This window comes from Cebus imitator, unplaced genomic scaffold, assembly GCF_001604975.1.
Source record: "Cebus imitator isolate Cc_AM_T3 unplaced genomic scaffold, Cebus_imitator-1.0 Scaffold547, whole genome shotgun sequence".
In the NCBI taxonomy this organism is placed as follows: domain Eukaryota; kingdom Metazoa; phylum Chordata; class Mammalia; order Primates; family Cebidae; genus Cebus; species Cebus imitator.
This window is the reverse complement of record NW_016107862.1, coordinates 744,520-771,846: the sequence shown is the minus strand read 5'-3', so window position 1 is coordinate 771,846 and position 27,327 is coordinate 744,520. Positions and strand designations below refer to the sequence as shown.

General features: G+C 37.5%; 1 protein-coding gene across 5 annotated transcripts in view; it reads right to left on the bottom strand.

The window, feature by feature from the left end:
* ATL2 (atlastin GTPase 2) overlaps positions 1–27,327 on the bottom strand; it is a 70,395-nt gene that overhangs the window by 29,159 nt on the left and 13,909 nt on the right. For all 5 annotated transcript variants that reach the window (XM_017515326.2, XM_017515327.2, XM_037733784.1 and 2 more), the window contains exon 2: positions 11,611–11,855. In XM_017515326.2, the coding sequence (XP_017370815.1) occupies positions 11,611–11,855 (245 nt within the window). The remainder of the gene's footprint in view (positions 1–11,610; positions 11,856–27,327) is intronic.

The window sequence follows — 27,327 nt, the reverse complement described above, 5'->3', positions numbered from 1 at the left end:
AAAAAAAAAAAAAAAAACGGTTGAAGCCCAGGACTCAAGCCCACTAAAAAACTAAGGAGCTAGAGGTGCAGTGGTGTGTGCCTGTAGTCTCAACTATTCAAGAGGCTGAGCTCAGGAGTTCAAGACCAGCCTGGGCAACATAAGGAGACTCTGTCTCAAAAAGAATAAAAATAAAACTAAGATTTACCCATAAGGTGACATATGATGCTTCCACTCTCCTACATATTACCACCTCATCAACAGGGCTCCAATATAATAACAGTGGATTACAAATAAGAAAGCTGCAAGACAACAGATTTCGAATTCGATAAAAGTCTTGGGAAACCATAAATAGGGAGAAGCTGAAGCCTCTAGGATCTGCAGCTACAGAAAACATTAAACACAGTAGATCTTCAAGCTGGATTAACATATAACCTCATAATAAAAGCCTAAATCTTCATTCTTTATTACCTGATACTTCATGTCTAGCTTTTAGCAAAAAATTACAAGCCAGGCCAAAAGGCAAGAAAAAATAGACTAAAAAGACAAGAAAAACATCAGAACAAGACTCAGATATACAAATTTTAGAATTATAAGATAGGAAATTGATCCAGGAAGAGGACAGAACACAAAGCAGGATAAATACCAAAAAATCCCCACTAGGTATATCATAGCCTAGCTGCAAAGTAACACAAAAAGAAAATCTTGAAAGAAGCCAGGGACAAAACACTTTACCTATAGAGGAACAAAGATAAGAATTACACTGAACTTCCCATTAAAAATCATGCAAGCAGATAGGGATGGTGGCTCATGTCTGTAATTCCAGCACTTTGGGAGGGTGAGGCAGGTGGATCACCTAAGGTCATGAGTTCAAGACCAGCCCGGGCAACACAGTGAAACCCCATCTCTGCTAACATACAAAAATAAAATTGGCTGGGTACAGTGGCTCGTGCCTGTAATCCCAGCACTTTGGGGGCCAAGGTGGGCAGATCATGAGGTCAAAAGATGGAGACCATCCTGGCCAACAAAGTGAAATCCCATCTCTACTAAAAATACAAACATTAGCTAGGTGTGGTGGCACACGTCTGTAGTCCCAGCTACTCAAGAGGCTGAGGCAGGAGAATCACTTGAACCCAGGAGGCAGAGGTTGCAGTGAGCCAAGACGGTGCTACCGCACTACAGCCTGGCAAGAGAGAGAGCCTCCCTCTCAAAAAAAAAAAAAATTAGCTGGCGTGGTGGCATGTGCCTGTGGTCCCAGCTACTTGGGAGACTGGGGCAGGAGAATCGCTTGAACCCAGAAGGCGGAGGCTGTTGCAGTCAGACAAGATTGTGCCACTGCACTCCAGCCTGGACAACAGAGCAAGACTCCATCTCAAAAACTAAAAGAAAAAAGAAAACAAGTATTATAGCAATGGAACAGAACTGAGAGTCAAGAAATGAATTCTTATGTTTATAATCAACTGATTTTCAACAAGGTACCAAAAGCATTCAATAGTAAAAGTGTTGAACAGTTTTTCCAAAAATGGTGCTGGGACAGATAACCAAAAAATGAAGGAAAAAGCCCCTTTCACATCATTATTATAACATATACAAATAAAAATATTTTTATGTAATTAATGTATTATATATTAATATAATTATAGTATTATTCCTAATAGCAACAAAGTTGCAACCAATTGTCCATTAACTGACGAATGGATAAAATGTGGTATATCCATATAAGAATATTACCCAGCCATAAAAAGAAAGAGGTACAGATACATGCTATAATATGGATGAACCCTGAAAACATTATGCCAAGTGAAGCCAGTCACAAAAGACCACATTTTTTAAGATTCCACTTACATGAATGGCCAGAATAGACAAATCCATAGAGACAGAAAATAGATTAGTGGTTCCTTCAGGTTGAGGGTTTGGAGAAAGGCTGTGGGAGTAACAGCTAAAGGGCTGTTAAGGGATTCATTTTGGGATGATGGAAACTTTCTTTTTGAGACAGAGTCTTGCTCTCTCCCAGGCTGGAGTGCAGTGGCACAATCAGGGCTCACTGCAACCTCAACCTCCTGGGCTCAAGCCATCCTCCTGCCTAAGCCTCCTGAATAGCTGGAACTACAGGTATACACCACCACGCTCGGCTAATTATTTAATTTTTTGTAGAAGTGGAGTCTCCTTATGTTACCCAGACTGGTTTCAAACTCCTGGGCTCAAGCAATCCTCTCGCCTTGGCCTCCCAGAGTGCTGGGATTACAGGCATGAGCCACCATGCCCTGCCAGTGGAAACATTTTTTAATTAATTGTGGTAATAGTTACACAACTCTGTGAATATACGAAAAACCACTGAATTGCACACTTTTAAGTGAACTACTGACATGGTAAGCGAATATCTCAATGGTGCTATTAAAGGAAAAACAAAAAATGAAATACTCTTAGTGCACAAAGTTCAACAAAGACTCCTAGTCACACAAAACCCACTCATATAACACTACCAGAGTCTACAGAAGAACGAATGGCCCACTAAAATTTCTGTTAACTATCCATATACTAGTGCAATGTAACATCAATATTACGGCTCAACATTGCTTCTTGATGAAAGGATTATGGTATACATTCTCCAACATATAGAAAATGTATCATATTAAAGGAAAGAAATTTGTGAGAGAAATTCTGAAGCCAGGCTCAATGGCACATGCTTTATAGTCCCAGCTACTTGGGAGGATGAGGCAGGAGGATTGCTTGAGATCAGGAGTTCAAGGACAGCCTAGACAATAGAGTGAGACCCAGTCTCAGAAAAAGAAATTCTGAACTAAAATTCATAAGCTGGGCTATGCACAGTGGCTCACACCTATAATCCCAGCACTTTGGGAGGCCAAAACAAAAGGACTGCTTGAGCCCAGGAGTTCAAGACCAAGCTGGGCAAAAAAGTGAGACCCTTTGGAGTCGATTACCAGAGCCCAGGAGTTCCAGGCTGCAGTGAGCTGTGATATCTCCAAAAAAATTAAAATATATTTTTAAAAAACTTATAAGCTGAATAGCAAAATTGTCCTGGCAAAGAGGGGGAAGGAAGTAGGGAGTTATTGCCTTGAAAAAAAGTCTCCTTCAAAAATAGTTAATATAAAAGGAACTTACATTATATAAGATAGCTTAATTCCCTAAATGTTCTAAAGCTGGTGTTTGAGTAGTCAGTGTTTATGTGTAACAGTCTGTTGCTTGAGATATTTTTCAATAAATAGCCTAAATAAAACCAATTACTTTAGAAACAGTTAATATAACCTACTAGAACAAAGACTTCGGACTGAAAAAAGATCTATAATTTATGTTCTCTCCAATCCAAAATCAAAATATGTGATGACAGGGGCGCTCTATCTTTACGATACTGCAAAAGAGGCAGTACATACATTTGTGGCTTAAAACTGGAAAAGCTACACAGGACAGAGTATTTTCAGGCAACAGGTTCAGGAATGTAATCAAGAGAGTCTCTCTCCTAAAACACTGCAATAAGGACTTCAAACAATATTGTAAACACTTCCATCTCATTTATTTCTGATTCCTCTAGCTTTGGCAACACTTGATGAAGTTTTCCTAACTGAAATCTAATCTAATTTGAAATCTACATAGGAAAGAATTAAAAATTAGTTTCAATTCCAAAATCAAAGTCTCAGCAGCAGGGACCCCCATATGCTAAGAGGAAGACAGTCCACATAACCTCTGTATCCAATCCCCTTATCTTATATTCAGGTTAAAATATAATAATAATAATAATTAGCCCATAATTTTTATTTCCTTATTGAGTCTTAAAATTCTGGTCAAAGTCTGCCTGCTTCTCACATTGACAAAAATAATAATAATATAAAATTCAAACTTTCAGCAGTGTGTTACATAAGTTCTATAGTTTCACTTATAATAAATATTCAAAAGTAAATTCAGTTAAAGTAATAATTAAATGAATAAGCTAAACTTCTACGTTAAATCTGGCAAAAAGTTTTATGAGCAAATGAACTTGTATATAGATAATTTTAAATCAACAAAATGCACATCTATCAGAATAGCTAACATGAAAAAGATTGACAATACTGGCTACAAGATATACAGCAACTGTAAGTCTCTCACACTGCTGGTGGAAGTGTAAAATTAGTAAAACCACTTCAGAAAAAATTTTGGCAATCTCCACTAAAATTAAATGGGTATTTTTCCACTGTGAACTGGCAATTCAACTCCTGGGAATAAACCCAACAGAATTCAGTGCTTACATCACCAAGACTTGTACAGAAATGTTCATTAGCCATTTTATTTGTAACAGACAAATATTAGAAACCCATGTCTATCAGTAGAAAGGGTAAATCATATATTATCCAGTGAGATATCACTTAGCAATAGAAGTAACATACAACATATTTTTGATACATATAACAACGTGCATACATCAGCCTTAATGCTTAGTGAAGGAAACCAGACACAAGAGTACATACTCTATGATTACATTTATGTGAGATTTTATAGTAGGCAAAACTAATCTACATTAATACAAGTCAGAACGGTAGTGGCCCTTGAGAGCCAGAGATAGCAGTAACTGGGAAGGGGAATGAGAGAGCCTCCTAGAATGCAGGAAATGCTCTCCGTCTTGATCTGAGACAGTGGTTACAATGGCATAGTTATATAAAAATGCATTGGCTATACTAAGGTTTATACACTTTAAGCATGTAAGTTACACCCAATAAAAAATAAATAATAAAATGATCCAAGAATAAGCATTTTAAAATACCGCTCCTCCTCCAAATACATTTTGTTCTTCAGAAAGAACATAAAACAAACCAAGTTTTTCTAGATGTATTCATTCATACATTTCCCATGAAATCTCAGGCACTGTTACCCTTAAAAGAGGAGCGTAAAATCAAGTTCCACATCCATAGGACTCATTTCTGAGATATCTGTGCTTGTGGCAAATTATATGCAGCAGTGTGTATGATTCTTAAAGATAGTTTTTTACTCCTGGTCTCTGGCAACAGTTTAGGGAGCAGCTCTTTAAACAGCAAAGAATAAAAACATAAAGAACAGTTTCTTTAAAATGCCATTAGCAAATATGCTGTAGATGGAGTCAAAACTCTTGTGTAACAAATAGAGCAAGGATCTTTATTTAAGCTTAGATACCAATGGACAGCAAGAAAAGTTACATTTGTACTCACACATATCCTCCCATAAGCCTAGTCCAAACTCTGAAGTAAACAATGAAAAGTGAACATTTATAAAATAATTAGTGTAGGTATATCCTATAAAGTAACCTGCACTTTACATACTGTAAATATATGGGAAAATGACCAAATATAATTTACATAATAGTTTTTAGAATAAAGGCTTTGGCATCAAATTGCCAGGTCTGGAATTTAAGCCTTGCCACTTACTTTGAGTCTCATTTCCTCAACTACCAAGTTGAAATACAATTATTACTGCACAGGGTTATCTGTGAATACGAAGTAAGATAATGCCTGCTAAATGCTTAGTAATCAAAATACCTAGAATTCAGTAAGGATTAAAAAACCATTATATCATAAAATAATATGTGCCTCCTACTGGAAGAAGACATAGTTCTCTATGAATTACTCTTGCCAAAAAGAGTGTCAAACCTGAGTCTGATGAAGTCTCTAACAACTAACAACTTACAGAAGATTCACAGAACACAGAACATGTAAAACTACACTAACGGGATGCAATATACAAATCCAGAGTGGAAAACCCTATAACCAGCAAGCAGTATCTTCAACAAATAAATTGCCAAGAAAAACAGAGGGAGGGAGGGAGGGAAAGCTAAAACGTATTAAAAATACTTCAAACACAACCAATCACAATGTGGACCTCATCTGGTTGGATTCAAACTATTTAAAAAAAAGCAAAAACAAAAAGCAGTTGAGTCAGCTAGAAAACTGAACACACCAGACATTTTATAATACTAAAGGAATTATTTTTATATTATTGTAATGTCCAAAAAAGTCCTTATCTTTAAGAGACACATACTGAAATATTTATAAATGAAATGATATGAAGTCTAGGATTTACTTCCAAATAATACATAAGGTATAGAGTGAGTTGGATTACAGATGAAACGAGATTGATGGAGTTGATAAGTGCTAAAAATTGTTTAGTATATGGGCATTTACATTATTGTCTACTTTTACATGTGTTTATTAACAAAGTTATTCATAACAAAGTTTTAAAAAGAAAAAACAGGAAATGTTATAAAAGCAGAAGCAACTCTATAGAGAATTAAGAATCCTTATCTAGGAGAATTCAGTAATAATAGCTATCACCATTACTTAGCATCAATATCCCAAGCACTGTATTTAGTTTCATGTATATTATATAATTCTAAGTTTGACCATTGTAAACTGATTCCTAGAATTCAAACTACTTTGACAATGGCCAGATGTGACAATCTAATCAGCATTTTTCTAACAGTTCCTAATGACACTGGATAATCTATTTCACTTTGAAAGGATTTAACTAAAATCATGCAGACACAAAAAAGAACGAAATCACGTCCTTTGCAGCAACATAGATGTAGCTGGAGGCCATTATCCTAAGTGAATTAATGCAGGAATAGAAAACCAAATACCACATGTTCGTACTTAAAAATAGAAGCTAAACTAGGGTACTCATGGACATAAGATGGCAACAACAGACAATGGCCACTACTAGAGGAGAGAGGGAGGGAGTGGGCAAGGATTGAAAAGCTATTGATTACTATGCTCAGTACCTAGGTGACAATATCAGTCATACCCCAAACATCAGCATTAGAAAATGCAACCTAGTAACAAACCTGCACATATAGCCCCTGATTCTAAAAGATGAAATTTTTTATAAAAGTAAATGATTCAGATTATAACTCAAGTATAAATGAGCCCATAAATAAAGGATTGAATAAATAAATAAATGAGGAGAAGATACAACTCTTCCCAACAGAAGAATTCTAGGTAATATATTTAGATGCCTTCCTCCTATCAGAAGGTAGAGCTTAATCCTCCTCCTTCCCTGTTGTGAGGTTGGGGTAGAATTAATGACTAAAAACTAGCAAGCCTGCAGGGGTGAAACATGGCAAACACAAGCTTAACCAAGGGGTGAAGACTATCATTACTAGCAGTATCATGTGACTATACACACCCCACATATGCTGTTATGAGAAGGGTACTTGACCTCAGTAGTATTCTTTCCAAAATCCCATAATCCCAGTCTAACCAAGAGAGAAATGTAAGACACACTTAAATTGAGGAATATTCTTCAAAATACTTTACCAGTACTCCTCAAAATAGTCAAGATGGCTGGGCACAGTGGCTCATGCCTGTAATCCCAGGACTTTAGGAAGCCAAGGCGGGCAGATCACCAGAGGTCAGGAGTTTGAGACCAGCCTGGCCAACATGGTAAAATCCCGTCTCTACTAAAAATACAAAAATTAGCTGGGCGTGGTGGGGGCGCCTGTAATCCCAGCCACTTGGGAGGATGAGGTGAGATAATTGCTTGAACCAAGAAAGCAGAGGCTGCAGTGAGACAAGATCGAGCCATTGCACTACAGCCTAGGGAACAAGAGCAAAATTCCATCTCAAAAATAAAAAATAGTCAAGATCATGAAAAAAAAAGGAAAGGCTGAGAAACTCTCATGGGCCAGAAGAAACTAAGGAGACATGACAGCTAAATCTAGGAATCATATTCCATATTAGATCCCGGGATTAAAAAAATAGCACCAATGGAAAAACTGCAAAAGCCTGAATGAAGTCTGGGGTTTAGTTAATACTAATGTACCAATGTTGGCTTCTTAGTTGTGCAAATGTACCACACTAATAATAACATTAGAAGAAACTAAGTAAACGGTACAGGTATACAGGCTCTCTTTGTTATATTCCCATATAAAAAATGTGTTTGAAAACTTATAAAATATATGACCTCTAATATTGTTAAAAAAGAAAAAAAACTTTTGAAAAATCAGATGACTAAAAATTGTAATATCAAAGCAAAAAATCTATCAGCAAATAGATAAGTAAAATGTTGCATAATCATACGGTGGAATATTTATTCATTTATTTTATTTATTTTTTTGAGACAGTTTCACTCTTGTTGCCCACGCTAGAGTGCGATGGTGCGATCTCGGCTCATTGCAACCTCCACCTCCCAGGTTCAAGCAATTCCCCTGCCTCAGCCTCCCTAGGATTACAGGCACACACCACCACGCCCAGCTAATTTTTACATTTTTAGTAGAGATGGGATTTCACCACATTGGCCCCCAGCTGGTCTTGAACCCCTGACCACAGGTGATCTACCTGCCTCAGCGTCCCAAAGTGCTGAGATTACAGGTGTAAGCCACCATGCCCAGCCCTCATACAGTAGAACATTAAGGCAACAAAAATAATGGAGAAAAATGGGTACATCTCAAAGTTATAATGTTAACAAAATAAGCCAAACACAGAATACCTATAGTATGATTTTCATTCATGTGAAGTTCAAAAACAAGTGAAATGAACCTGTGGTGAGAAGTTCAGAACAGCAGTTACTTTTGGGGGGTAGATACTAACTGAGAAGGAACACAACGTGCAGGTTTGTTCTGTATTTTCATCTGGGTGGTGGTAGTAAGGGTGTAGTCCTATGTAAAATTTCATCAGGTTGTACACTTAAGACTTGTGCACCTTTCTGTATGTAAATTATACTTCAAGGGAAAAACATCTTAAGGAAAAGATATATTTATCTAAAGCACAACCCTAAATAAGCAAATAAGAATTAGAAGTGGTGAGGGGACATAGAATACTTGAGAGAATAACATTTATTTAGGAGGGGAAAGCCAACATCCCTCACACCACAACCAAACCCACCGATTCTATCTTTGATTACAGATTTTCATCTCCTCTTGTAAAACTACTCACCACCTTCGTCAACTGCATACTTACATACATTGACTCAGGTCAACCTTGAAAACTTACACTGTCAGTATGTCACTACTCTTCTGCTTCTTTCAGCTAGCATCCCACCTCTGTAGGCATACAGGTTAATAAAATAAATCCAACTATCCCATTATTTCTCCTTTACTTTCATCTCATAGGAAAAGCATGATCTACCACATGATCAGTGTAAGTGGAGGCACATTATCCAAAAATCAGATACCAGTTAAATGCAATTTTTGATTGGCAGAATAAGATGATTTATATCAGGAATTCTATAGGGAAATACTATAAATGAAAGCTAATAAAGACATTTCAGCTTAGAAGCCTCTACCTAGATGTATAACCTCACTCAGGCCATCATAACCTTTGCATGGCTTCTGCGACTCCCCCAGGAAAAAGAGTTCTGTTTGTGCAGAGATTGCAAATACATGACAAATGGGGGCTGCTACTCCCCTCTGAACAGCCACTACGATCAGAGATGGAAACAGAAATGGCACCTGAGGTGAAACTTATCTGTCATTCCTAGATAAGTGATCTAAGTTTCCCTCTCCTTCTAACTTTCTATTGTCTGTGACCTACTTGGAACAAATTACATTTGCACTGAACAGCTAAGACACAGATAGATACAATATACACAGGCTAACTTAAGGATTTAGTGGAACTGAAAATATAGAAACCCTTTATCATCTTTAATGTAGTCTTTTTTAAAAACGAGTATGCCACTACTTATACGTTTCTGTTTCAAATGTAAAATTTTGGATCAAGTCTAAATGGGAAAACTTTAGCTGAGCATGTTCCATTCCCGGAACAAAGATGCTCAATCATATGTTTCCATATGTAGTATATGCAGAAAGGAATTACAGTGATGAAGAATCAAGAGCTCAAACTTATTCATACCTGTAATCCCAACATGTTGGGAGGCTGAAGTGGGAGGATCATTTGAGGCCAGGAGTTCAAGACCAGCCTGGGCAACATAGTGAGATCCCCATCTTTACAAAAAAATTTAAAATTTAGCCAAGCATTGTGGCACATGCCTATAGTGCCGGCTGCTTGGGAGGCTAAGGTGGGAGGATCGCTTGAGCACAGGAGGTTGAGGCTGCAGTAAGCCATGTTCATACCATTGCACTACAGCCTCTGTGACAGAGTGAGATCACGTCTCAATCAATGGGAAAACTTTAAAATGATATATCTCTCTCAATGTCCTAAACATGTAAATTTGTTCTCTAATATAAACTATTTGAGATAGAACCTGATACTCAGGCATATTTGAGAATATGTGAAATGATCACTATTAAAAGACTACTGAAAAGCTTCCTGGAAAACCAACTGAGAATGTTTACCTTATTTCTATCTCAAGAAGAATGCACACTCAATTACAGATTTACACAGAATTCATAAAGGTGAGCACCCTCACAGGTGTTTAGACAATTATATAATTCTGTCAAAGTATTTCTAGTAATTTCACATGGCTTCTGAATTCAAAAGTTCCCTACCCACTAAGTGCTCCACTCCAAAATTTCCAATTCCTTCTCCTTGTTCCCTATCAAACTTCCATTCCCTCAGTCCAACTTGCAATTATCAGAAAAACATTCCAATTCAAGTGAAAATTTTTTTTTTTTTTTTTTTCCAGAACAGAAAGTCAAAGTCTGGTACCGTCTCAAAGTGAAAATGTATGGAAGAGAAGGAGATTCATCAATTAAAATAGTAGGTAACACCTAAGACCCAACTGTTGTACCAGGTGCTTGATAACCAACAGAGGGCCCACTCAGGACAGAGATTATTACAGCAGCCAGAAAAAAACAGCCAATTAAAGTAGCATCAATAAAACGTACAACATGTACCATGAGAGTTAGGAAGAGGATATAATATCGTTCTAGATGTCAGGGAAGTCCCCCATCAAAATATGAGCCAAGAATACCATAATATTTGAGAAAAAACATGGCATACTCAGGGAACAGCAAAAACTATAGTTTATTTGACATACGAAGGGCAAGAAATGAGGTTCAGAGATCACAGATGGCTGTAGAAGCCACTCTAAGAAACTGGACTTCATCTCAAAAAGTAATAGTCACTAAAAGTGACTTGTTTGAGGAACACAGATATACTTTTTCAAAGATCTTTATCCTTCTACTTTACTCACTATAAAGGTGGCCAAGAAGGAAAGTATGAAGAAATAACAAAAAGGGAAAGAAGATAAATAGTACTTCAGAGACTTTCAGGTTATACTCAGACAACTTGAGTTAGAGCTACATTGCCTGGAACATAGATGCTCGATTATGTTTCCATACGTAGTGTGCAGAAAGGAATTATGGTGATTAAGAAGAGCTCTAACTTCACATTACTAGCTTGACCAGGAATTCCTATAAAGAATTATATTTCTATAAAATTAAAAATGCAGTTCTGCCAGCCTGGACAACAAAGTGAGAGCCCCATCTCTACCACAAAAAAAAAAAAAAAAAAAATTTTTTTTTAAAGAGTTGGGTGTGGTGGCATATGCCTGCAGTCCTAGCTTCTCAGGAGGCTGAATTGGGAGGACTGCTTGAGCCTGATGTTTGAGGCTGCAGTGAGCCGTGATCACACCACTACACTCCATCCTGGGAAACAGAGTGAGACCACTTAAACAGAAAAAGATATAGTTCTGGGTTTTTTCTATTTTTTTAACAGGCTTGGTTGGGACTTTTTTTGTTTTTAATTGGGTTCAATTTAAAAGACTATTCACCTTGTTATACATGTATCTAAGCATGAAGTCCAGTAGAAATGATTTCCCTTTACGAAAAGCTCCTGCCACAGATACCACTACTATGTTAAGATCTCGTATGTGCTCCTGTAGCAATATCTGCTCCAAAGCTTCTTCATCAAGTTCAAAATTATGGTCATCTTCATGAGCAAGAACAATCTGTACTGGACATGGTTTCTTCATAACCTCATCAGAATTTACTAGGTCATCATCTTCATAATTCTCACCTAGAATTTAAAAAGAAAGAAATCAGTTACTTTAATCCCTACATTACAAATTTTCATTAAGGACCACAACTAAAGCAAAATTTCAAATAAGTAATTGTCCCCTCCCCCATTATAGATCATTACAATGTTCTTTGGATTTCTCACTCCCGCTGTAAGAGTACAAAGAATGCTGGTAAGATTTCCCACTTGATACGGTTGGCTGTGTCCCCACCCAAATCTCATCTTGAATTGTAGCTACCACAATTCCCACATGTTGTGATAGGGATCCAGTGGGAGGTAACTGAATTATGGGAAGCGTCTCTCCTGTGCTGTTCTCATGATGGTGAATAAGTCTCACAAGATCTGATTATTTTATAAGGAGAGGTTTCCCTGCACATGCTCTCTTCTCTTGTATGCCATCAGGTGAGACATGACTTTCACCTTCCACCATGATTGTGAGACCTCCCCAGCCACATAGAACTGTGAGTCCATTAAACCTCCTTCTTTTGCGAATTGCCCAGTCTTGAGTATGTCTTTATTAGCAGCATGGAAATGAACTAATACACCACTATACATAAACCATAATACTAAACATGGCCTCTATCTCAATGAAGTCTTAACGGCTAAATGTGAACAGCAGCTGTTTTTGAGCCCTGCATTATTCTGTAAATAACTTTTGCAACCGTATGTACACAGAAACTAAAGAGGAGAAAAATCAATTTCACCTGGTACTTCAGATTCCAATTTTCCCTGTAACCATCACCTAGAAAATAACTCTACAAAGATTAAAAACATATATTAAAATTTTTCATGTGGCTGGGCACAGTGGTTGTAATCCCAGGCCTTTGGGAGGCCAAGGCAAGCAGATCACCTGAGGTCAGGAGTTCAAGACCAGCCAGGCCAACATGGGGAAACCCCCAACTCTACGAAAAATACAAAAAGTAGCCAGGTGTGGCGGCATGCACCTCTAGTCCCAGCTACTAGGGAGGCTGAGAGAGAACCGCTTGAGCCTGGGAGGCGGAGATTGCAGTGAGCTGAGATCACGCCACTGCACTCCAGCCTGGGCAAGAGTAAGACTCAGTCTTAAAAAAAAGTAAAAAAAACTGTTTATGTTGTTTTTCATTCTGAGACTTAAAGCGGAAAATTATGGTTCTAACAAGTTTCCAAAAATGATACTTAAAATGAATCTATAAGTACAGTAACCTAGTACTATGGCCTCCGCATTAAAGTTTCAGTAAAGGATGGTCAATGAGATGCACTTGTATCTCAGAATTTCATCTCCCACCGAACCTCTTTCTTACCAAACACTACAGCCACCAATTTAAGACTATACAGCTCCCCAAAACAGTCATATAAACCCTCCCTTTGGTTACCACAACACACTAAAATAAGGTAACCTTTACTGAATAGTGATGACAAAGTACAGAAAATGTAAACAGCAGAGATAAACACTTCCAAAGTCTAGGTTTCTACTCTTTAAAAAACACCTAGCTTCAGAGGACATGTATCTTGTCTGCCTTTCTTCTCTACCAACTGCTTGATCCATGTAGCAACGAGTTACTCCTGGGGACCTTGTCCCACATCAAAATTACTAAGAGACACCCTCCTTGAGCCTGTCTACTAAGCATCAGTTTACACTCTAACGACACATACAGTATTCCACTGTTTTCAATGCAATCAATGACTGTCCTTCCACTCTGAGGAGAAAGCCAGTCCACTGAGGTATGGTATATTATTATTAGTCAGCAGTTCAATAATGCCTTATCCACATAACCAATATTCACAGAGCAAATATTATATATTCACATTAGTGGATTTTTAATCTTATTACCAAAAGAAGCATCTCACTTATCTGATTTGCAAAGACTATCAGAGCCTTTACCACATCGAGACACCTTTAACTGTATATAGCAAAGTCAACAGCACTATTTCAAAATGTGCTGCAAACAATGACAATGCATTATAAAGAGGAAGCCACTTCAAAGGAGAATCTTTGGAAGTAAAAGCAATCAATATTTAATTAAAAAGGACATTATCACTGCCTGTATCAATGGTATACAGCAATAGTCAGGTATGCTATTTGAATGCATATAAATGTGAACTTTCCAGGAAAAGTAGCAATATAGTTAAATTCTAAATTAATGTCTCATGAGGTAAGTGCAGATAAATGACAAAACAGAATGCAAATGGTGTGATTAAGTTTCCAAGCTTAATTAGTGGTTTAAGACCATGAACTAGGGAGCAAAACTGCCTCAATGCATGTCACTTAGCTTCTCTGTGCCTGTTTTCTAATCTGGAAAAGGGGTGTGCGTAAAACAGGCGTAGTAGCAGTACCTACCTCATAGGGTTGTCATCAGGATTCAGTGAGTTGAAATATTCATGCTCCCTAGTAAGCACCATAGGAGTAAGTTAACAGTAACTTCAAAATAACCAATCCAACAGAGGAAGTTTTTGTTTTCACCTTGAAATGCTATGGTGATCCTCACTTGACCAGTACAGCTGTGTACTGACATTGCCATCCACCAATCTGCTCTGGCAAAGACCTGTCGGCTGTCCCTGACATAGAGAGATATGTCTATATGTCTTTTACTTACCCCTAAATCTAATCAATAATCACCTTATTTCTCTTCATTTCTGAATCTCTATTGATAACATTCCTGCTGTCATCACTGCCATCTTATCTCACACTGCAGCACCTAACTGATCACCCTTCATTAATAATACTCCTGTCCTTTTATCCAATCCAATCTAATCTAATCTCCACAGAGTAGCAAGTAAATAATATAGTTAAATGTGAAGTTGACCGAGTTACCCTCCCCTATCTGGAATGCTCTATCCCCGTAAATTCACATGGCTTACATCTCCATCATCCAGGTCTCAGCTCAAATGTTCTCTCTTCAGCATGGCCCTCCCTGACCACTCAATCTAAATCACAGATCCCCTTCCTTAACACTTTAATGAAACAGGATTTTTCATAGTTCTTTTCAATTCCTAAAACAACCTTTTTTCATTTGTTTAAATGTGTACCTCATAGCTCCCCCTCCACAGAATGTGTGTGCCACTAAAGTAAGGATTGCAATTATCCTGTTGACCATTCTGTCTTCCAGCACCCAGAATAATGCCTGACACCTAGCCTAGCAGGTGCTTCAAACTTCTTGAATGAATGAAATTTAAAAATTTTACTCAGGAGTCTTACATCTGCCCTTACCTTTTTTTTTTTTTTTTTTTTTTTTAAGGCAGAACACTCTGTCACCCAGGCTGGAGTGCAGTGGCGTGATCTCAGCTCACTGCAACCTCTGCTTCCCGGTTCAAGTGATTACCCTGCCTCAGTTTCCTGAGTAGCTAGAACTACAGGTGCCTGCCACTTCGCCTGGCTAACTTGTATTTTTAGTAAAGACAGCGTTTCCCCATGTTGGCCAGGCTGGTCTCAAACTCCTGACCTCCGGTGATCCACCCACCTCAGCCACCCAAAGTACCAGGATTACAGGCATGAGCCACTGCACCTGGCACTGCCCTTACCTAGTTTATAAGCAAATGTAATAACCAATTCATTTGGGGAAATACCTCCAGCAACTCAAGAGTAAGTGTATGTAGCACAAAACTTGCATAGAAATTATGACGTTCTACCAAGTAAAACACTTTACTTAAAAAATAACTCAAAAGTAATAACTGCTAAAATATCACAATAACCAAATGTGGAGGTTGGTGATTTTGCTAAAACCAACAAATAGTTTTGTTCTTATTTTAAAGGAAGCAGTAGTTGGTTTTTAGAAAGAAAAAAAAAAAACCCACTGGGCAGAAAACCTTTGTTCACTTGAAAATGCACTTATATTAGTTGGCTATAATCGCTATGTGACCCAGTTTATTGGCATGGACAAAGATGGGCCTTTCAAACAGACAGAACTACATATTTGTCACCATTTCCAGTCTACAGACTAATAAAGGGAAGGGTAGCAAATAGATTTCAAAGATATAATGGAGCATAACAATGAGTGATTCACCTGCATCTACTCCCCATGATGATTTATCTAACAAATATGAACTAAATATAGATAAAGTACTCCATCAAACACTGAAATAAGCAATTGAATAAAAGAGAATTGTATGTAAATTTCATTAGGATATCTGTAAATACTGTATTAGCATTTAGTGATTACCTACAATTAAAAGTCTTTAAATTCAGCACTACTAAAAGATTTTAAACTGAAGTTACATCCTGTGTATAGAATAGTGATTTATTTCCCTTCTTCAATGCCAAAAACTTACTGGGACAAGCAGATTTCCTTCCTCCAACAGATTTTTGTGATTCACAGTTCCAAGTCAGTTCTCCCATCTCTAGCCCCCAAATGGGTCTTTCAAGGTCAGAGCTAAAAGACACCTACAGATGATCACCTGCTTCTCAAATATCTCTCCACACTTTAACACTAAGGTACCTACCTAACATGTATTTGCCACAAGTCCTAGCAAAAGAAAGGCATCTTAGTAAAATGAGCTGTGACTGCCAGGGGTTAGGGGGATGGGAAGGGATGCACAAGCATAACACAAAAGATTTTTTAGGGCAGTGAAACTATTCTCTATAATACAAAATTGGTTGATACCTGTCATTATAAATCTGTGAAAAACCCATTTAATATACAACCACAGGAGTGAGCCCTAATGTCAAACTATAGACTTTGGATGATAATGATGTTTTAGTGAAGGTTCATCGATTTTAACAAAAGCACCACTGTGTGTGGGATGCTGATGTCAGAGGAGAGTGTGTTTATGTAGGGGCAGGAAGTATATGTGAACTACACTTTTGCTTAATTTTGCTGTGAACCTAAAGCTGCTCTAAAAAAAACCCAAAAGTCTATTTTAAAAAAGACACCTGTCTTTTTGTTGTCTAATCACACTTTATCTTAAATCTGCCAAATTCATAAACTCAGCATGTATTCCAACAGCAAAATTTATACTTCAGGGCTGATCTTGATTCATCAGCAAACTTCAAACTTAGTCATAAACAAAGACAATAAAAAAATACTACAAATCTGCAATACAATAAAATGTAGGATTAATGTTAGATTACATCAACCCAAAACAAAACTTATAAAAAGACAACAAAGAATTCACCTTTCAAAAGGAATGAAATATATTTTAAGTTATTATTCACATTCCAAACAAAAGATTGAAACAAATTTTTATGGAAAGTAACCTTGATTCAATCTACTTATAGAATTGGTTATCCCACAAAAGCTAAGTCATGTTTTAGTGCCTAGTACTTGAACCGCAACATTTATATTTTATACCCAAGTGAAAACAGCCTCTAGGTATTCAAGTTTATTCTAGAACATATTTTTTTAAGAGCCTTAAAGAGGTTATACCATGGTTAAATATATCTCTAGGGATTTATTATAAGGAAATAAAGACAACAATGAAGATGTACAAGTTTGTTTACCAATTTTATTTCTGGTGGTAAAAATTAATGTTGTGTGCCTCAAAACTAGAAAGTGGCCCAACAGTTATTTTAGCCATGTACTGACATTTTATCCAGCTTAAAAAACATATATATACGCTTTATAATTTTTTTTTTTTTTTTTTTTTTTTTTTTTGAGATGGTTTTTTTTTTTTTTTTTCTTTTTTTTTTGAGATGGAGTCTCGCTCTGTCTCCCAGGCTGCAGAGCAGTGGTGTGATCTTGGCTCACTGCAACCTCTGCTTCCTGAGTTCAAGCAATTCTCTTGCCTCAGGCTCCCAAGTATCTGGGATTACAGGCATGCACCACCACACCCAGCTAATTTTTTTATTTTTTAGTAGAGAGAGGTTTCACCACATTGGCCAGGCTGGCCTGAACTCCTGACCTCAAGTGATCCATCCTCCTTGGCCTCCCAAAGTGCTGGGATTACAGGCATGAGCCACTGCGCCTGGCCAACACATATACACTCTTTAAAAAAATTATATATTTTTTAAACAGCATAAAATTGGCCGGGCACAGTGGCTCAAGTTTGTAATCCCAGCACTTTGGGAGGCTGAGGCAGGTTTGAGACCTGAGGTCAGGAGTTTGAGACCAGCCTGATCAACATGATGAAACCCTGTCTCTACTAAAAAAATAAGCTGGGCGTGGTTGCAGGTGCCTGTAATTCCAGCTACTCAGGAGGCTGAGCCAGGAGAATCGCTTGAACCCAGGAGGCAGAGGTTGCAGTGAGCCGAGATCACACCATTGCACTCCAGTCTGGGCGACACAGGCGAAACTCCATCTGAAAAAAAAAAAAAGAAAAGGCATAAAATTAAGTGGGACAAGGGCAGACTACAAAGTAGTAAAAATCACCCCCGATTCTATTTTGCTTTTTTAAAAACACAGCTATTTGGGGAAGGGAGGATATTTGAGACTTCTAGTCATTAGAGTAACTGGTATCAGACTGGCTCTCCACCACAAACAGCTATAAAATTAGACAAAACATATGGAGCATCTTTTTTCAAGCAATGGACAATGGGTAGCACAAGGATACACGCAAGGTGAGCTCCATGATCACTCCCAGCTCTGTGCCTGGGAAAAATTTCCTAACTATAGCGTAAGGAACTAGAGCACAAAGATCTGAGTTCAAGATTGCCAGAGCATTAGGCATTTGTGAGGCAGGACACCAGAGAAAAAGGAGCTATACAGAGGTGGAGCCCAGAAGTCCTTGGCCAAGGACAAGCTTCACAGGTGCAGGGGAACACAGCACTACGCAACACTTACCAGAAGGAAGCTACTACAGGGTTGAGAGAGAAACAGAAGTCAAACATTACTGAGACACTCTGGAGTTCTTGCCCAGCCAGAGTGCAAAGAAACATCTTATGAATACCTCAGGCATCAAGCTGAGACACTAGAATGGACATATCTTAGAATTAAGGGTCAAGTTCTAGAGAAGGCCTACTGACAATCCATCCAATCAAAGCCTAAATAAAACCAACTTGAAAAGATTTGCAAGGTACACAGTTTGGAAATTTAGTCCCACCAAGTTAGGGAGATTTTCTCTAAGCTTTACACAGATCCACACTAATGAACTATGAAGCAAAGCCAAGGTCAAGATCCACCAGTAATTGCACTGCCTGCCAAAACAGAAACAAGGAAAGAGAATCCAAACTCTCTACAATGCATAACATTTAATATACAACATATAAATCAGAAATTACTAGACATACAAAGAAAGAAGGAAATGTAGCCCATAATCAAGAAAGAAAAGCAGTAAACAGTACCAATTCTGCCATGACCCAGATGTTGAATGTATCAGACAAATGCTTTTAGCCAGATACTACAAATATGTTCAAGGACTTACAGGAAGATAAAGTCTTAATAAATAAATAGATGAGGAGGCTTAGCCAAAAAACTATAGAAACTATTTAAAAAAAATGAAAATTCTAGAACTGACAAGTGTATTAAGTAAAATGAAATACTCACTGGATGGACAACAATGGATGGGTAGGTAAGAGAAGAAAGTTTGTGAACTTGAAAAGAGATCAAAAGAAATTTTCTAATCTGAAGTACAGAGAGAAAAAAGAATGAAGAAAAACTAACAGTCTCAGGAACCTGCGGAAAATTATCCAGCTTGCAGCTGGAATCCTAGAAGGAGAACAACATGAGGTTGGAGCTGAAAAAAATATTTGAAGAAGTTACCAAAATTTGATGACAGAGATTTACAGGTCCAAAAACCTCAGCAAACCCTCCAGTAGATTAATACAAAGAAAACCACATCAGCTGGGCTGCTAAAAAAACAAAAATCAAAGAGAACAGACACAGAAGAATAATTCAAATAATTATTAGTTATGTAATAATTATATATTATACAGAGCAGAATAATTCAAATAACTGCTTCTCATCACATCATCACTGAAGCATTGGTGGCCAGAAGATAAGGGACTGATAGCTTTACAGTGCTTTCATTCAAAAATGAAAGCAAAATAAAGACAGCAAAAGCAGAGTACCTGTCATTAGCAGATGTGCATTATTACATGAGAGCTAAATAATGTTCTTCAGGCTGAAATGAAACATTATGAAATGAAAAGTCTCTTTATTCCTTCCTATTGATCTGAATCCAAAATAGTAAATAGATACAAATATAAAAGACTAGTTATTCCCCTCAACTAATTTCCCTAAAAGATAATTGATCAACGTGGGGTTTATGAAGTATGTAGAAGTAGAAAATTCTTCTACTTCTACATACTTCATGTTATGAAGTATCTTATGAGGCATGTTATGAGGCAACGTAAATGAAAGTATACCCTAAGGTTATGATTTTTAAAGTGGAAATTGGTAAAATACTGATTCTAAATAGACAGATATGTTAAGGATGAATATCATTGGCCTTAAAGCATTGGCTTTAAAACAAACAAATAAAAAAAGAAAAAAGATACAGCTTAAAAAGCCAATAAGGAAGCAAAAGAAAGTACTAAAATAATTCACTGAACCCAAGGTAAAAAATAAGGACAAAAGACAAAAGAGACAAATGGAAAACATGTAAGATGGCAACCTTAAACCCAACTAAAATCAGTAATTACATCAACCATAAATACACTAAACACGCTAATGAAAAGATAGAGATTGACAGGGTGGGTAATAAAAGCAAAACTATATACTGTATATTGGAGGTGCCCTTTTAATATAAAGACAGTTTGGTTCAAGTAAAAGTTTGAAAGTAAAAGGGGAAAAGGCACAGGTATACTATGCAGATATTAATCATAAGAAAGCTAAAGTAGCTACATAAACATCAAAGCCAGCTTCAAGACTAAAAGCATTACCAGATATAAAATGTGTAATCATCAGAAAGACATAATAATGCTTAAGAGACTCAAAATACATGAATTAAAATTCAGAGAACTAAAAAGAAAAAACAGATAAATTCGTAGTCACATTTGAATTTAGATTACAAGCGTGTACCACCTCAACAATTTTTGTATTTTTAGTAGAGATGGGGTTTCACCATGTTGGCCAGACTGGTCACAAAAGCAACCATTTTCTTAGATGCTCTATCTACAGTCTACAAAATGCTTAAAAACTGAATAGGTAAGCTACCCAAGAAATAAGTTTTTAGCTCAAAAGATGGCGTGAGAAGTTTAGGAAGAAAATCAATTGGCAATGAAATTCAGTGGGAAGTGTTAAGGGCCATTACAGATGTACTGAAGAATTTTCCAGTAATATTATCTGGAAGTTAAGAAGGAATTACCATTTGAGATCATCATCAAGAAAACATAATTTTTCATAAGGTGAATGTATTACTTAAACTACAATGCCAAGAAAGCAAGCAACGCATGGTGTCAAAGCAAACTTAACTGAATTGTTAGAATCCCCTTCAAAGAAGCTCAGCAACAAAGCACTTTTAAAGTGAAAAGCAAAAATCATTGAAGAGAAGTGCTTCTCCTCTAATATTTAGTTTTAGAGCATCAACAAGGAAAATAATAACCAGGTAAAAATAATTTTGGAAGTCATTACAAGATCTTTGGAATAACATAGGCTTTTTATGGTTGCTAAAGCAAAACCTCTTTAAAAAAAAAAAAATAAAAAAAAAAAAAAAAAAAAAAAAAAAAAAAAGAATATCCTGACTTGCCAGCCTTATTATACTCTTAAAAGAAGAGTTTTAGTTGGGCACAGTAGCTCACACCTATAATCCCAGCATTTTGGGAGGCTGAGTCGGGCAGATCGCCTGAGGTCAGGAGTTCGAGACCAGCCTGGCCAACATGGTGAAACCTTGTCTCTACTAAAAATACAAAGAACAGCTAGGTTAGTGGTGGGCACCTGTAATCCCAGCTACTCCAGAGGCTGAGGCAGGAGAATCGCTTGAACCCGAGAGGCGGAGTTTGCAGTGATCCGAGACCACCCCACTGCACTCAAGCCCAAGAAACAAAGCAACACTCTGTCTCAAAAAAAAAAAAAAAAAGACAAAAACAAAAAACCTTCAGAAGAGCCTCTAAGAAGCCTCAAGTAATTAATCTGGCAGTCTAGTTACTGGAGAAAAATTCCTTAAAAAGCTCTATTAGTATTAAATAGGTAATCATTATTAAATAATATACGTATATTAGATATCCAATATTTGTTCTTCACAAATGATTATAATATTTTTCCAACTTTCATTTATTTTCAAGATCAAGTATGACATGGAATGAAAATAAGTTTCCTAAAAGAACTCCAATTACAAATCATGTATTTATATGACTAATGATCTGACTTAAGACTGCTACTCAAAAACCAATTAAATAGTAACTAAGATCCTCCATAAATGGAAGGCATTCCCTAGAAATGGGGACTTCAAAAAGGCAGCAAGGCACAATGACTAAGGTCCATGGTGAAAAGCTGATGGGGTATATTATAACAAACAGATTAACTCTGAACTCCCCTGAATCAATCTTAACACAACAAAGGGATAATCAGACATGTGGCTCCCGACGTGAAGCATGAGGAAGCATAAAACACCCCCTATAATGTACTGGTGGGAAAATTTTTTTTTAATATAAATGTGATCAAGCTTTTAGATGTAATTACAAGGAAAGAAATGCAGAAGCAGAACACGTTAACCACCACCACAGAGATGGAGTCAGAAAAATCCAGAACATGGGAAATTCCACCGGACAAAAAAAAAAAACCTGAATAATTACAAAAGCAGAAGGGAGAAAAAGAACCTATAGAAAAGAAACTTAAAAGACATATCAACAAAATGCAGCATTTGGGCTTTGTTAATGCAAATCAATTACTTAAAAAATTTGGGCGAGGCACAGTGGCTCACAAATGTAATCTCAGCACTTTAGTGTGTATGTATACCTATATACACATATATATACACCTATATACATACACACCCCATATTGGGGAGGAAAAGCATTTTCCAAGACCTACAAGGTTTTAGGCATTAATAGAATATACATACACACTCTACATACAGGGTGTATAGTATGTATGTATAGGTATACATTAACAGAATATACATACACCACACCTCTCCGCCCAGATGGCTTCACTGGTGAATTCTACCAAACATTTAAGGAAGAAATGACGCCAATTAGTGAGATAACATTACCCACCAGAATAACTAAAACTTACAAGACCCCATTCACTCCCTATAACCTACTCTCCAGAAATTCATTTCCAAACACACACCAATGAAGCAGACCTAGGTACAGATCATTGTATACTGTACACAGGTACAAGCCAGTGCTATTATTACTATACCTTCTCTTGCCTCTAAAAGACCTCTACTAGCCAAGGGAAGGTCTCTCAAATACTCTAGGGCTGCTTCTCGACCTTTTATCTGCTTCCAGGGATTTTTATGATTAGGAGGGATGGGAGGGTGCCATGAAGGAACAAAAAACGTTTTGAAGACATATGAAACAATGCCAAGTGATTGTAAAATTCTGTGTCTACCCCACCATTCCCTGTAACCTACTCTCCAGAAGTACAGTTCCAAATACACACCAATTACTGCCTCTTAAAATTTGAAAGCAAGAACCCCACCCTAATAAACTCAGTAGCAATCAACTGGCTAACTAAAAGAAGGTTCTCACTCTTCAGTAGGTAAAACAAAAAAGAATCAGCTTTAAAAAATCTAATCCGTTAAACACCCTACAATCAAAAATAACGCCTCTCGGCCCAGATGACTTCACTGGTGAATTCTGGTGAATTCTTCCAAACATTTAAGGAAGAAATGACACCAATTAGTGAGATACCATTAATATTCACCAGAATAACTAAAACTTACAAGACCAAATTGTGTTACATACATACAATGCACTACTACTCTGAAATGAAAAGAAACAAATTACCGATATGTAAAAACACAAGTAAATCTAAAAAGCATTATAAGTAAAAGACAAAATACACACACAAAATGTATGATTCCATTTACAATAAATTCTAAAAAAAGCAAAACTACAGTGACAGAAAGCAGATGAGTGATTGTGGGGAGCTAAGGGTTAAAGGAAGAGAACTGACTACTGAGGGAACTTTTTGACGTAATGAAAATGTTCTATATAATCACCGCAGTGGCAACAAACTACACATTTGTCAACAAACTGCACCCCGAAATCAGCAAATTTTACATAAATTATATCTCAGCAAGGCAGATTTTTAAAAATCAGATCCAAACTCTTCCCCCTTAGTACTTTAATTTATTAAACAGAAAGAAGCAACAGAACCAATTAATCAATCATTTTACAAAACAAAAATGTTTTAGTTAGTATTATCCCCTTCAAAGATAATGGCCTACAAAGGTTATACCAATGTGATGAGAAACTAAGCTATCCACTGATTTTGACACTGCTCAACTTGAATTTAAAATATTTTCTCATGACCTGATATAGGGACTTGAATATAGTTCTGAATGTTTCCAGTGGTGACAAATTCACTTCCTTCTGGATGAATTCCTATGAATATGGTACCTAATCATGCCAAGATATTTTGGTTAAAAAATAAAAAGTTACTATGAAGTTACAAATATTTATTGTCTTAAAGAACTCTAGAGATTTTTTTTTATATATTGAAGAGGAAAAGCACTTTCCAAGAGCCACAAGGTTTTAGGCATTAATAGAACATACATACACACCCTAGAATATATATCATGACAAGACACATGAGAACATTCAAGTTCCGTACATATGCTTAAAAATTAGCCTCAATACTTAAAATTAAAACTAATATATCACTTCCACCGGTTTTATAGATTATGCATGCCAACTTGCTCATTTTAAAAATAAAAACATACAATTAAACCACTGTTTGGGGGGGGAATCAAGCCCAGGTCTTCTTTAGTGTTATTTCCCCTACAGCAGTGCTTGTCAACCTTACCATGAATACACATCACCTGAGTATCTCGTTAAAATGCATATTCTGGGCTGGCACGGTGGCTTGCTTACACCTGTAATCCCAGCACTTAGGGAGGCCAAGGTGGGCAGGTCACCTAAGGTCGTGAGTTGGAGACCAGCCTGACCAACATGGAGAAACCGCGTCTCTACTAAAAATACAAAATTAGCTGGGTATGGTGGCGCATGTCTCTAGTCTCAACTACTTGAGAGGCTGAGGTGGAAGAATCGCTTGAACCTGGAAGGTGGTGGCTGCAGTGAGCCAAAATCCTATCATTGTACTCCAACCTGGGCAACAAGAGCAAAACTCTATCTCAAAAAAAAAAAATAAAGTAAAATGGCTAGGTGCCATTTTATTCTGGCTGGGTGCAGTGGCTCCCGCGTGTAATCCCAGCATTTTGGGAGGCCGAGGCGGGCAGATCACCTGACGTCAGGAGTTCAAGACCAGCCTGACCAATATGGTAAAACCCTGTCTTTATTAGAAATACAAAATTAGTGGAGCATGGTGGCACATACCTGTAATCCCAGCTACTCGGGAGGCTGAGGCAGGAGAATCGCTTGAACCTGGGAGGCGGAGGTTGCAGTGAGCCAAGGTATTGCCACTGCACTCCAGCCTGGGCAACAAGAGCAAAACTCTGACTAAAAATAAAAACATTAAAGCATATTCTGATTCAATAAAACTGGGGTTGAGCTTCAAACTGCATTACTAAATCCAAGATGATGCCAACATTGCTGGTCCACAGGACATATGGACTAACAAGGGTCACTCTACTTCACAGGTGTTTAGGATGTAAGTGCCATTTATTTAATTTTATTTCATATAGTTTTTAACAATATTAAAATAAAATTTTCAAGGAAGGAAAAAGTTTTCAACCCAAACCATAATGCTGTATTTTTCCTGAGAGACTGCTGGTACTCTAATACAAAACTAACCACTGCAGTGTTGCTATCAGTGGTTTGATATACCGAAGTTCAAAAGAGTCAAGGTATATAAAACCATCTCTACTTTAAAAACAAACAAACAAACAAAAAGCCATGGAAATCATATAGAGCTAGGATTGAAAACTATTAGGTAGTTTAGCTCTACTGAACGATTATTAGTCTAGCTCACCCAATCACCTGGGTGAGCTTTTATGGCAGTGCTGGGCCTCGCCCCCAAGACTGATGCAGCCTGGAATACAAGTATTACAGGTACTGACAAAAACTTCAATAAATTTTTTTTTAAGAAAAAAAAGCAGCTATTAGTCAAACTGATACTACAAGAAAATATTTTAACTTATAAACTGGTCCTATAAAATATTAAGAACTTATAAAGTCAAATTTCTCTTACACAAAATTAGTAAAATGCGAATTACAAAATGCGAATTACAAAAATAAAAACTTTGAAGACTCCTGTTAACAATGTCAGTTATCAAATACTTTCTCCCATTAGCCTTGCCCCTTTCTTGCCAACAACAAAAGACCATCCTAAAACAGACTTTTAACATGCTTTAAAGAGGTGAGGTGCAGTGGCTCACGCCTGGAATCCCAGCACTTTGGGAGGCCAAGCTGGGCGGATCACCTGAGGTCAGGAGTTCGAGACCAGCCTGGGCAACATGGTGAAACCTGTCTCCACTTAAAATACAAAAATTAGCCAGTGTGGTGGCACATGCCTGTAATCCCAGCTACTTTGGAGGCTGAGGCAGGAGAATTGCTTGAACCCAGGAGCCACGGAGGCAGGGATGCAGTGAGCCAAGATCGCACCACTGCACTCCAGGCTGGGCAACAGAGCCAGATTCTGTCCAAAAAAAAATGCTTTAAAGAATATATGCCTATAACCCCAGCACTTTGGGAAGCCGAGGCGGGCAGATCACCTGAGATCAGGAGTTCGAGACCAGCCTGGCCAACATGGAGAAACCCCATCTCTACTAAAAATACAAAAATTAACCAAGCATGGTGGCATATGTCTATAATCCCAGCTACTCCAGAGGCTGAGGCGGGAGACTCACTTGAATCCGGGAGGCATAGATTGTGGTGAGCCAAAGATCATGCCACTGCACTCCAGCCTGGGCAACAGAGCGAGACTCCATCTTGGGGGGTAAAAAAGAGCATATAATGGCATTCATCTCCTTCCTTCATTACTATCAAATCAGGAAACAGTTGTTTTTCCTGTAAGATTTACATATTATTTTCCACTTGAAATGTACCCCATTTCCATAGTAACTATCACTGGTGTCACAGAATTTTTGCTGTTCCCACTTAAAGAACACTAAGGCATAAAAATGCTTTTATGAATGTATTAAAACAGATGAAGTATAAAACGGTTTAAATGTATAAACTGAAAGTATTTTTCCCAAAGTTCATCATCAAATATTAACCAGTTCTTAGAAGCACACACTTTAATATAAGTGTACTTAAAAAAAATACTAGGCCAGGTGCAGTGGCTCACGCCTGTAATTCCGACACTTCAGGAGGCTGAGAGGGGCAGATCACAAGGTCAGGAGTTCAAGACCAGCCTGACGAACATGGTGAAACCCCGTATCTACTAAAAATACAAAAATTAGCTAGGCGTGGTGGCATATTCCTATAGTCTCAGCTACTCGGGAGGCTGAGACAGAAGAATCACTTGAACCCGGGAGGCAGAGGTTGCAGTGAGCCACGATCATGCCACTGCACTCCAGCCTGGGTAACAAGAGCGAAACTCTGTCTCAAAAA